At 40.4% G+C, this 12,821-nt stretch overlaps 1 protein-coding gene across 4 annotated transcripts in view; it reads right to left on the reverse strand.

The window, feature by feature from the left end:
• Positions 1–12,821, reverse strand: part of agtpbp1 (ATP/GTP binding carboxypeptidase 1) — a 36,222-nt gene that overhangs the window by 22,108 nt on the left and 1,293 nt on the right. For 3 of the 4 annotated variants that reach the window (XR_009673138.1, XM_061038876.1, XM_061038875.1), the window contains exons 2-7: positions 12,394–12,452; positions 10,757–10,887; positions 2,333–2,400; positions 1,787–1,850; positions 750–896; positions 471–602 (exon numbers count right to left, since the gene is read on the reverse strand). Coding sequence is in view for 3 of the 4 variants with exons in the window: in XM_061038876.1 (XP_060894859.1) it covers positions 471–602; positions 750–896; positions 1,787–1,850; positions 2,333–2,400; positions 10,757–10,887; positions 12,394–12,425 (574 nt within the window). In the remaining variant the exon portion in view is untranslated. Of the gene's footprint in view, positions 1–470; positions 603–749; positions 897–1,786; positions 1,851–2,332; positions 2,401–5,566; positions 5,883–10,756; positions 10,888–12,393; positions 12,453–12,821 lie in introns of those variants that run through there. The other variant, XM_061038877.1, reaches the window with a different exon arrangement.

The following is a 12,821-nucleotide window of genomic DNA, read 5'->3' on the forward strand; positions in this document are numbered from 1 at the left end:
ATTACAGCAGCTGAAATATAAGAACTGAATTCAACTGAGTCAGTTTAAAGCAGGGATGGCTCACTGCCAGAGGGCCAAATTGTAGGATACAAAAACAATTACAGTCAATTATGTCTCGAATTTAACTCAACATATACCAGTGATCAAATATTATTATGGACATATTTCTGGTTTTCATGATTTCATGGCAGATTTTGTCATGTTTTCTTCTTGATTCCAATTAATTGATATGTTAAAATTGACCTGAGGGCCACTTTAAGGGTTGATGGGGGCTGCATGTGGCCCCTGGGCCGCCAGTTGCCCACCCCTGGTTTAAGGTGAACATAATAAGATAGTTTACAGTGTACTTGTAGGATTTCATTAGTTAGATTATTATATTTGTTGATGATGTTCTGCTGATGCTCAAAGACAGAAAGGAGACAATCTGATATATATTCATATATAATATGAAATGGACTCAAACGACTTACAGTTGGTGGAGTAAACCCTGAGAACCTGCAGGCAGGGCAGAAGCAGTTTGGTGTTCTGTAGGTTCTGTTTCAACAGGTTGACTGTGACATTCAGCGCTCCGCTCAAACGGGCCTTCACACCAAACTTTCTGTCTGAACACACACAGGTTGTAAGGTCAGTGATTACACAGAGAATGTTTTTTAATATGGGCTGTAAGATCTCAACGCACAATGAGCTTTGGTAAAGAAACAAAGAAACTCATCATGCCAGCTTGTGTTCAGACGTGACAGTGAGCGTACCTTTAGGGCCGACCTTTGCCAGCAGCGAATGAAGCTGCAGCATGAGCTCCTCACTAGGAGGCAACTCTTTACTTGCAGAGATCAGAATCTGAAATAATACTCCCGTTCCTCCTTTAGACACGAATACTCCGGCCCTGCGGCCTCTGCCTGAGACGGAAAACAACAAATAAAAAGCATTAGATGTGAGGTTATGTCATTCAAGATGGGACTACAACAAAGCGATCAGAGGCAGTGATTGTCTGAGAGTAAAACATAGAAGCTACGCATATGAGGTTGAAATCCTTGAAAAGACAGAATGACCGCTATATTATCAATACCAGCTAAAATGTTCAATTCATAAACACAATTAACTGTTTAGGGCTGTCTTCAACTAACAGTGTTTTTTTTTCCCATTTTCAATACAAAACCAAATGCTAGTTTAGCATTTTCAGCTCTCAGCGTCCTGACTACAAACATGCCCTCAGCTTCAGCGTTTTGTTGATGCTGCGCTCACAGCACTCTCAGTTGAAAACCGCTTCTAAATGTCACTTCTCCCTCATCAACCAATAACAATCAAGAAGGGGCGGGACTTCCAAAATCAATTAAGTAAAAACATAGATTTATCTCACGCATGCAGAGATCTGTTCTTTAAAGGGTAAAACTGTCAGGTCTAAAGCTGCTGCTTGTAGTAGGAAAACTTCTTGTTTTATTTGTAGAATTTTCTTGATTTAAACCAAAAATCAAGCATACAAAGAAATGTAAAGCTAACTTAGTGGTTACTATCAGGGGAACCAAAGAACTTTGGTATCCTAGCAACAGTAAGCACCAGTGAGAAGTGATCTGAAACTGAGGTTGTGGGCGCCGTCAGCGTAGAAACGCTGTCAATCAGTGTAGGGCCTTTTACTTTTAAAACATGTCATTTTTCACATTCCTGTTTTTTTCTACCAAATAAATTTTCAATGAAACTTAATAACAAACAATGATTAAGGAGGAAACAGTTCTCAGCTCTCAGAGACTGGAACAGTTCCTGAAATATTAAAAGAGAAATGTGTACTCACCAACAGTCAGCAGCTCGGTAAGAATGTACAAAATGTTCAGAGTTGTCTGGACATCCCGGGAGCTCTGCACAACACACAAACAATACACTTTTTAAACTAAACACACACACAGGTATCCTTACCGATTTATTAAACCTGTTATAAACCTTGTCTTTCTCTGTAACAGACATTATTCAACATGTGCAACAAGATCTGCAGCAGAGTTTCCCTCAGCTGTTGCATCGATCTGTCTCTTATGTTTCCACTTTTTATGTTTTCACAGTTAGCTTATTAAAGAAAACCTCACGTCACAGTCATCATTTGTTTCTGACTCAAAGTAAGAACAGACCTTCTTAAAGAAACACTGACAAAGAATACAGTAATTCACCTTCAAATGCCAGGCTTGATATAATCTCACACAGTAAAACTGAAGCTTCTATTAGCATCAGGTTAGCTTAGCACAAACACAGGTGTGTCACTGACTTAGATCAAGCTCCTGATTTTGTGTAAATAAAACGTGCTTGTTGTTAAAGTGCGGTCGTGTCCAGTTGTGTTAATGAGCCCGACCTCCAGTGAAGATAGGATGACCTCCATTCCAGTGGAGCCTTTGGACATCACCTCTTTCCCGCTCTTCTCTGGAACACATAAACAAATAGAAAAACTTGTATAAATAAATGAGAAGTTATAGAGTACTGAATCTTGTAAAGTAACTTTGGGGTTGGTGGTCCAAACACAGCAGGAAGTGTCCTCTAAGAAACACGAGGACTCCTGTAATGCATTATATGTGGTTGTAAATAATCTACTACATTCTCTTTTAAATACTGGATCTGTTAAAAGCACACTGTGTCATATTTAGCTTCTACACACGTGAGCTCTAAACTTTCTCCCGTTGTCCAGCTGAACAAGTGGTTAAGTTACAGCCTCTCTTCTCGTTCCGGACTTTCACCACCTCCACAGTGTACCGTGTGCTTGCTCTGTAATTTAGTAGCTGACAGATTCCTGACCTCTTTGAAGAGGCCGCAGTGACTCCTGTCCCGTCCGGACACAAATGCAAACTCTCCAGGCACAGATACAGGACAGATAGTTGGAAACAAACACTGAAGCATTAACATTTACAGAGGGGTTAGAGATGAATATCCTCCTCTAAGAATAGATGAATTAAACCTCACACAGACCTCCATTTTATTTATTTACATTATTTATGCACTTTGTAAATGGTAAATGGACTTGAGCTTGTGTCTCTAATCTTCTGACTACTTAAAGAGCTTTTACTCCGCAGGTCACACCTACACATTCACACACTGATGGTAGAGGCTGCTGTGGAAGGTGACCATCAGAAGTATCTAATCCCATTCATACGCCGCTGACAAGAAGGAGCAACTTGGGGTTAAGTGTCTTACTCAAGGACACATCGGACATGTGGCTGCAGGAGCTGGGGATCGAACCCCGACCTTCTAGTGAGAGACGACCGACTCTACGAACTGAGCCACAGCCGCCCCATCATTGGTAATGATTTTAAAACACAGACGTGGTGCATGTGTCTAGACTTACACATCATCTCTGTTTATAAAAACATCATATCAGCAGGTGAATATGGAAATGAAAGGTGCCGAGCAGTGAGCCTTGGGTTTAAGGATCTACTCTCGATCGATATATATATTAAAGGAGAAACAAGACACACAAAAACACACTGTCCACTAATTCACTTTCCACACCAGAACAACTGTGTGCATATCTGAGCACAAGATCACACACACACACACACACACACACACACACACACACACACACACACACACACACACACACACACACACACACACACACACACACACACACACACACACACACACACACACACACACACACACACACACACACACACACACACACACACACACACACACACACACACACACACACACACACACACACACACACACACACACACACACACACACACACACACGTTAACACACTTCAGAGCGGTGACCTCTTTAAACATTTCTGTCATGCCAGACTTTTTAAAACTCTTCAAAACATAATGACATTTCATCACTCGTCCTTAAAAACAAAACCATGAAAGGCTCACGCTTTAAAGCACACACATATCGAGTTGCTTTTCTATTTTCAACTTTCTGCATTTTGGAATAATTGTGATTTTATTTGAATTGCTGAACTGTGTGTGCTTTATTAAGATTTGACTTTTTAAGTGTCTCTTAAATTAAAACGGAAATACAGAGAGAGATGTAGATGTTGCTCTTTAAATGCACGTTGAATAATTACTGCCGACTCAGAGTCTGAAATCAAAAACATTACAAGCAACGTAGTCTAGAAAAACGAGGGATCAACCACTACTGCAGCTATGAAAACGTTTCAGGCCTGAGTCGGACAGACGTCGTGTTCACGGAAAGTAACTGTAATAAAGTTCAATCATACCATATTTTTTATATCGCATCATTTAATAGAGTAACAGTATTTTACCGTTTCCTGACTTCATCCTCCCTCCCTCATGTATCAAATGATGTTTCCTGTGATACAGATATATTTTAAATAAAACATGTTTAATTCAGCTTAATACCAAGCAACCACTGTTGAATTATTTCAGTGAAGGTTTGAGTAAGTACAGCATAGCAGAAGTTGTTTTTCTGAGTCATTATCCACCATCACTCGACTTGAGTGAAATATTTAAAGTTAAATGTTTGAAATGTTAGTTTTATTTATTATTTTTTTATTTTACAGGGACATTGCATATTGATAAACATTTCTGTAAATATGCCAGAGCTAGCCAAAAGGCTAATTTTCATCTGTTGTCCCAGGCCAGATTTTCTAAAAGGCTCCCTAAAAAAAAACAAATTCAAACATCGCTAAAAGCTACAAAAATAGAAATATCATGACAGTAATTAAGCAGACAGGTGAGCAGCTACAGGAGAAAATACATAAACCATGCAGGATACACATAAAGCAGCAATTGGTTAATATAAAAAATGGATATCATGCAGGACAGACATGGAGCAGCATTGAGCAGACATAACAAAACAAAACAAAAAAAACCAAGTATTAGTAAAAGCACGTATCCGTAGTTCTCCTACGATTGTCATTATACTTCTAACATAACAATAACTGTATTTATAAAGCAACTTTCAAGAACAGAGAGTCACAAAGTGCTTTACAAAAGGATGAGAACAAACAGAAAGAAATCAACAAAGTACAAAACAGATGAATAAAAAGAAAGTCTGAAAAAGTAGGTCCTAAGTTGCTTTTTAAAAGAGTCAACAGTGCACAATAATCTTAAACCCAGAGGCAGAGCGTTCCACTAAAAAGGTCCAGAATATCTTATCTGCAGGACCCCCTCAGCTGAATGATGGACAGCTGTCCCGAATCCTGCTTCAGACAACACGACTCTTAAAATCTCAGACGTGTTTTTACATTCAGAGGAAGCGACGAGAGATCGAGACATTAAACAAAAACAAAGAAGACCTTATAAAGTTTTGGCTCTACAACCTCTCCCTGGGTCTTCAGTCTGGAGTGTGGGACCACCAGCGAACCCTGATCAGAAGACCTCAGAGATCTGCAGGGAGTGTAAGGTCGTAAAAGTTCTGAGACGTAGGCCGGTGCCTGACCCTGCAGGACTTTAAAAGTAAGAACCAGAATCTTGAATTGTATTCTAAAACTGACGGGAAGCCAGTGTGAAGAAACTAGATACTTGACGCTATTCTAAGGAGTTCCTATTTGATTTGATAGATTATTTATAACTCATGTATTCCATTTGAAGCCTGAATAATTCATTTTGCAGCCTACCTGGCGGGTCATCAGTGACCACAGGTGCGTAGTATCTCCTGGTGTAGCTGTACTCCATTTCATAACAAAAAAAATCAAACTTCTTAAGCGCTTTGGGTGGGAAAAAAACAAAAACCAAAATGTTCAAAATCCCGTGCAGGTTCAATGCCTGTGCAGTCCTAGCAGCACTCAAGAGTTTGACGGTCTTTATGAAGCGTGGCGGGGACTCCGCTGCTTTTCTCTCTCTCCCTGCTCGACTGGCCAATCCCCGTCCCTCCAGCCGTGTACCAACACAGCGAGCTCAGGGGCAGGGCGCCCTGAACACAGTTATCAGCACCTGCTCTCACACGCTACCAGAAACTAAATCATCAACTGCTCCTACAGAAAACTGTCAACCGCATAGGATCGCTCTCCACAGGAGTCCCCTTATCTCCCCCCTCCACCCTGTCCTCCCTTTCCTCCTACTCTGCACTGTGAGGAGAAAGAGAGACCCTGTACTGTGAAATAGAGATCTGCTGCCTGCCACTGGGTCTTACTTCATTCTCTAATAAAAAATAAACAAGCACAAGTCTTTTAGTTTATAAAGTGATTTTCTATATTTTGTTTTTATTTGCCTTTATTACATGTATGACTCAACAGCCCCGCCCTCATGCTGTTGTTTTTCACTTTCTCCACATCATCCTTCTTCTCGCTCTCTGTATCTCGACTTCCTCCTAAGCTCTTAAGACTCTGAACATGAGACTAGAGTACAGCAAAGTCCCTCCTGGGGTGTATAGTTACCGTGAACAGGTTCACAGACCCCCTAACAGACGTCACACACATGAACATTTCAAGTTGAAGCTGCAGGCCGGTTGTGACATGCAGCCCCGCAGCAGATGAGAGCAACAGCTGACATAACATGATGGACAGGGGTCACAGACAGAATGGTTTCCACCGCGCCCATCAGTCACGGAGGATTAACCAGTGTGACGAGTGTCTTTTTGAAGTGTGTGTGTTTGTGTGTGTGGGGGGGGGGGGGGGGGGGGCAACAAATTGTTGGTAGAGTGGGGTAATAAAATTTAAGAAAAGTGAGAGGGAAGAAGTTCAATGGCAAATTCAAAGCATAACAGCAAGCTGAAAATACCAAGTGATGATTCAGCAGAATCCTTCACTCGACACACCTGAGTATAATCTCAGATTCTTACACACACCTACACAACAAACACTTAAACATGCCGCAACTGAAAACTAGAAGCAACATTAATTTAAAATCTAGGTTTAAAAATATGGAGTAACAAGGTAAGCAGACACGTGGGGGAAACAAGGACCAGAAATGAGATACGATTCAAGTAATAGTCAAACAATATTAATCCCAGTGTAGTAGTACTAAAAATCGGTCTTGGGCTCAAGACCGGTCTCGAGACAAATTTTTGAAGGTCTTAGTCTCGTCTCAGAATCGAGCACATTTTTACTCGGACTTGTCTCCGTCTCAGACTGGACGGACTCCGGATTTTGAATCAAGACCGGTCAAGACCTCCACTGATAGACTGTTTTTCCAAGTCACTACTGTGATGAGAAGGAGAACCTCCCCTTCTAAAAGAACATATAACTTACATTCATTTGAAGTTCTATTTCTAGTTTTTTTGACATATCGCCAAGCTCTTTGCACTAATACATTAACAACATTTCATAATAGTGTAATAAAAACAGAGCTTTCCCTTTCACTCACAGCACTGAAGCACTGATCAGCAGCCTGCATTCAAACAAACAAAACATCCACTCTGGCTTTTAGTTTGACTTTAACACGTTAAGTATCAAGTCTTTTCATTATTAATTCATCTGGCAATATTATATACATTTGTATTAAAACAATTTATTACTTAGTCTATAAAATATGTAATAGTGGTAAAAAAAAAAACAATTATGACACTCAATATCATGCCTTAAAGGCAGGGTGGGTAATTTTCTCCTGATACACTTTTTAAGATTTTTTTTTAAATTGTCTTTAGGTCCTGACAGAAATTAATAACTCATGTTCTCTGAAAAAGGAATTAAGAAAATCCATCATCTGTATCAGTTGTAAGCTTGTAAAAACTTCAACCATTGTCTGCCATGAGGTACCAAACTGATGAACCAATCAGACGCCTCCCTGTCTCCCTGCCTGTTCTCTACCCCTCGCCTGCACCAGCCCACACTCAAAGCATGAGCTGAGGTCCGCTTCTGGACCGATGGCGCTTGTGCATGTAAGTGAGGGACGTGGCTTCTGAGGGAGCACAGAGGGGAGGGGGAGGGGCTGCAGACGGAGCACTGAGGGAATGCTACTTTCAAAATCATGCTAGTTTTCAAAAATTACCAACCCTGCCTTTAAAGTTGTTTTCAGTCAGCGTAGAACGAGTGTTTTCAAAAGAGACGTTTTTGTATCCTGAGAATGTTTGTTCATTTGTCTTGATAAAGAAACTACGAGCACTTTGAGGATCTTTAGTGTCTTTTTAATTAACTAATTGTCAAAGCAGCAGAGCAGTGATGCTTGCTTCAGAGATTTCCATTCATCTGTGCAGAGAGGCAGAGAGACACCCTGCTAAGACCCTGAGACACACTCATGTTTCAGCCTTCTGCTGTCACATCTCCTTCTCTGCTCTCCTTTCAAAACAGTAACTAGATAACTACGGCAAGAGACGCTGTATCGATCCATCCACACTCTGACTACCACGACTTACCCGTCTATGATTACACAGCAAGTGGACTGAACACGTTTTTAATAGATTAACCAACCTGACGGGATATTTCTACATCAGGGTCGGTCCACAGGTCTTTGGGAATACCACAGATAAAGTCGTAAAAAAAAGGTGTTTTAAATGTAGAAATGGCCTCAAGTGATGTTATTTGAGTTGTCAGATGGGTTTAGCTGTTTTCACACATTCACTCCTGAAAATATAGATCATTTCAGGAGGACTGCTCGGGATATTCTCCTGACCTGACTGTTCACATATGCTCCTCAAAGAGGGGAGACTATCCCTGTCAGACAGGAGGGGGGGCGGGGGGGGGGGTCTCCTGAGGTAAACCTCCTGAGGACCGAGAACAGAGTGTGCTACACAACGCTATAATGAGAATATTTGCCTTTATATCAATGCTACGTGTAGTTCAACAGAATGACAACATCAACAAAAGAGCGGAGAACAACATACTGAAGAACAGAAAACATAATGCAGACGTTTAATTACCCTGCACACTGGAGATCGAAGCGATAGCATGCAGACACTAAACAGAAACGTCACTCCCCCCTCCCATTGGCTCGTGGTGAATTCTTCAGATAAAATCCTGCTGCTTTCTCACATCAGCTCACTCTGACTTGCTGCGGTAAAAATACTGGCAGGAGAAACTCCGGGTGAAAAATGTGGCTGTTTTCTGCACGCGTTAAAGCCCAAATGTTTTAAATTTCAAACATGTTGGTGTGACACTGGAAAAAAAGTGAGCTGAACAAAACTCTGTAGCCCACTCCTCATCTCTGCTCCAGGCTAAATTACACAACCCTCTGACTGAGCTGTGGTCAAGCTGCATTGTGGGTATTGAAACGAAAATGATCTCTATCTTTGGTTCTTGGGAAACGTAATACCTTTTCTAACAGTCCACCAATGTTATGTGTGTGTCTATTTTACAAGTTTTTTATTGTGTATTTGTTTGTATGTAAAGCACTTTGTGATGTAGTCTGTGAACGCTTCTATACAAACAGACTTCACTTACCTAACAAAACTATGGATTACTCATAAATCAAAAAGCAGACTAGATGTTCCTGTCGGTGGAATGCCAGGGAGGTAAGCCAACATCAACCTGAAACCATTACTGCTCAGTAAAGGAGTGATAAACTGTGGTTGCCTGCCTGAACAACACCCCCCACCCCCCTTTTCCCTATCCCTCTTCCTTCATCTTATCCCATCTCTCCCCCTATCCCTTTTTTCAAGCCCAGCGCAGCTTTGGCTATGAGGTTTTGTCATGATCCGGGGATTTGCTGAAGATTTCTGCCTTTTAATAAGGAGGTTTTTTCTTACCACTGTAACTTTTGCTGCTTTGCTAAAGTGCTCATGATGGATTAAGCCGGGTCTTTGTAATATAGCAACAAGTAAGGTCTTTTACTTGCTTTTTGTCGAATGTCTCGAAATAACACTTATTATGAGTTGACGCTATACAAATAAAGATTGATTGATTGATTGATTGATTGATTGATTGATAGATGTTTATTAAACATGTTTTCTATTGCTCTGCTGTATGTTGAACATGCACTTAATGTAGGGTCGTCACTATACCAGAATTTAAACTTCATACCTGTATTATTACCATGGCAACAGAAATAAAAGTTCTGGACATCCCGTATTGGGCGTCTAGAACGTACAACTCCTGCACACTGTCTATATTTCACTAATACATTTAGAAACATGTTGGTACATTTCCAATGTTTGGCATTGATGCAGAAAGAGACAAAATAATAACCGCTGTATGAGACGCAGAAAGAACCTGAGAAGTGTCAGTGGAAATGTTGCTAATGTATTTGTGAAATTCAGAAAATGTGCAAGAGTTTGCGTGCAATTTCATTTCAAAGACTCATTTCTCTCCTACAGTACGTACGCACCTGTACTGTGAAATAAATGCTCTAAGTATTTTTTAACTTTGTTTTTAATTAACAACCTGAACATAGCGCTGCCTGGTACAGAAAAATACTTTTGCAAGAGACAAAATCACAACTTTTACATTTTCATGAAACAGCGGGACTTAAGGTAAGACAGCGTTTGCCCTCTCTCTCTTTCTTTGGTGGCAACTTTCAGTTGAAATCATGACTCAAAATCTGAAGTTTTTTAAAAGTTTCCTTACTTTTTTAACACTATTAAGCATTAAAATAATTTAGAGTGCATCTTTTTAAAACGTTAGTTATTAAAAAGGTATCCACAATGTTAATTGCAGCTAAAAAAAATACACTTTAAAATATTGTACAGCATGAATATTGTGCAGTTATGTGGCTGTACTAACTATGTAATTGAATGCTCATGCAGTACTTCATTAAAAGAAAGCACCAAGAGGGGGCAGTGCTGCTCACTGTTTTACCTCTCAAGCCCACCAGCCAGACATCACTTACCTTAACTACTACATAAATACAGGACGATGCTCGATCCGTCCTTTCTTTAGTTTTGATGTGAGTCAGGTGCATTGTGTGTCATTGTGTGTTCATGTCTCTGCTCTCACCTTGTGTCTGAATGAGATGAAGTATCTTCGCAGTGACCTGTCTCGCCGTTTCCACATCCCTCCCCATGGCCTCTCCGTTCATCCTCTCCAGTTGTCCCAGGAGCATCAGCACCCTGGAGTTACTGGGAACACTGGAGATACAGACAGAGGGGTTGCTCATCATGTAGGTGCAGCAGGGCGATTCAAAAACCACCGTTTTGTCATTCAATCACAAAGTGAACGTTTCACCTGAGGAGAGTTGGCAGAGAAGTTAAAAACACTGAACTGTTTAGTATTTAAATATCATACAGTTTGAATAACTGACTTGATAATTGCTCGTCTATGTGTTTCTTCCTGTTGTTTATATTTTTTCTTCATGTGCCGTGTTGTCATATATGTAAACCTGTGTACCAACTGTGCAAAGCTGTGACAACATATTTCCCCTGGGGGAGAATAAAGTCTTACACTGTATTGTATCACACGGGTCACGACCAAGATATACAGCTGTATCCATTTTTTCCCCATCCCTATTTTAATACGTACAACTTCATTGAATAAAATGTCCTGCACAGGGCTTAGGAGAGAAATAAATATACAAAGAAAGAAATCAAGCATATTGAAATCCAACTAGAAAGCAGGGCTCGATATAAGCATCACAAACAGTCTTATGTGTCATGATCGTGCATGTACAATCCCAGTTAGATGAAATCTGTCTAAATGTGTTGTCCAGGATTGCAGAACCAGTATTAATCGGTTTAAAATTAGACGAACGCTCACAGTGAGTCATACATGTCAAAGCCAAGATCATAATAATAAAAAACAACAACATGTGTTCATGATAGTACAGGGGTACAAAAAATTACAAATTGGCAATCCATGCTGACAAAAAAATCATTCTTTAACATTCCTATTTCATTCAATGACTATTACTGCTGTCTCCTGGGCCTTCACTATTTCTGAGATAGTGACCCATCCCCCATTTATAACCTTAGCTCAGCATCGCTCGACTGGAAACACAAGGTCAGAGGTCAGCTGTTGGTACAGCAACTGCAAACATGGGGCAGAGAATCAAAAGTCTGTGATTGTACCCAGTGGAGCAAAGTTTCTGATATGTCCTTATAAAGACAAAAAAGAGTGAGACGGAGGGGGAAAAGAGAGAGAGAGAGAGAGCGAGAGAGAGAGAGAGAAAGAGAGAGAGAGAGCGATAGAAGAAGGGAAAGCTGCAAAAAATGTTAGGCAAGTATGGACAAACAAAAACACTGAAGGAGAAGTTAAACCTAAACAAATACGCTGCTTAATTCTCAGAAGATTAAATAATAAACATGCAAACCTGAACTCAGACACTGAAAAGAATGTTTCTGTCGTGTTTCCGCTGCACTGATGATGATGATGCGGTTATTCTAAGTCTTCATTACAAATACATGCGAAAGGTTCACGTGAGGATAACAGACCCAGCACCTTTCAAACCCCCCATAGTCCAACAAGAGGACACACAGTGGTGTCACTGATGTATAGACAGCTGAAAGGTAGAAATGTTCAGCACATCAGGGAAGGAAAAGTGAAGTCCTCATCGGAAAAGAAACGGTAGATGTGAACAGATCTCACATTGCAAACATAACACAGTCTGCATGCGTTTGTGTCGACTTAGAAAAACTCACCCTTTCTCTGTGGCCATTTTGGGTTTGTTCATTTTCACCACATCAACATTTCATGTCGTCTGCAAAAGAGAGAAAATAAAGACCTTACTGAAAAAGAAAGATCAGCATAATCAATCATTTACTCTGTGTCATTCCTTCCATCATAAATTCAGGTTTTTGTTTACCCCCGTGTTAAAAACCATCTGATGAGAAACCTTAACTAACCATAGTCGTGTAAGTTCCTTTTCGTTCGTAGACTCATATTGATAAGGACATAACTATTATGAGATACACACCGACAGAACCTCTTGACTTATTTTACACAAAACAAAAGGTGCTGCCCTAATGCCAAAGATCTCAAATTTCTGGAGACAAAAGACCTGCAGACGAGGTAATCTGAACACGAGGTCTGAAAAAGCAATACGTGTTTGTATTCACTGCATGACATA

This window comes from Labrus mixtus, chromosome 5 (genome assembly GCF_963584025.1).
Source record: "Labrus mixtus chromosome 5, fLabMix1.1, whole genome shotgun sequence".
Lineage (NCBI taxonomy): Eukaryota > Metazoa > Chordata > Actinopteri > Labriformes > Labridae > Labrus > Labrus mixtus.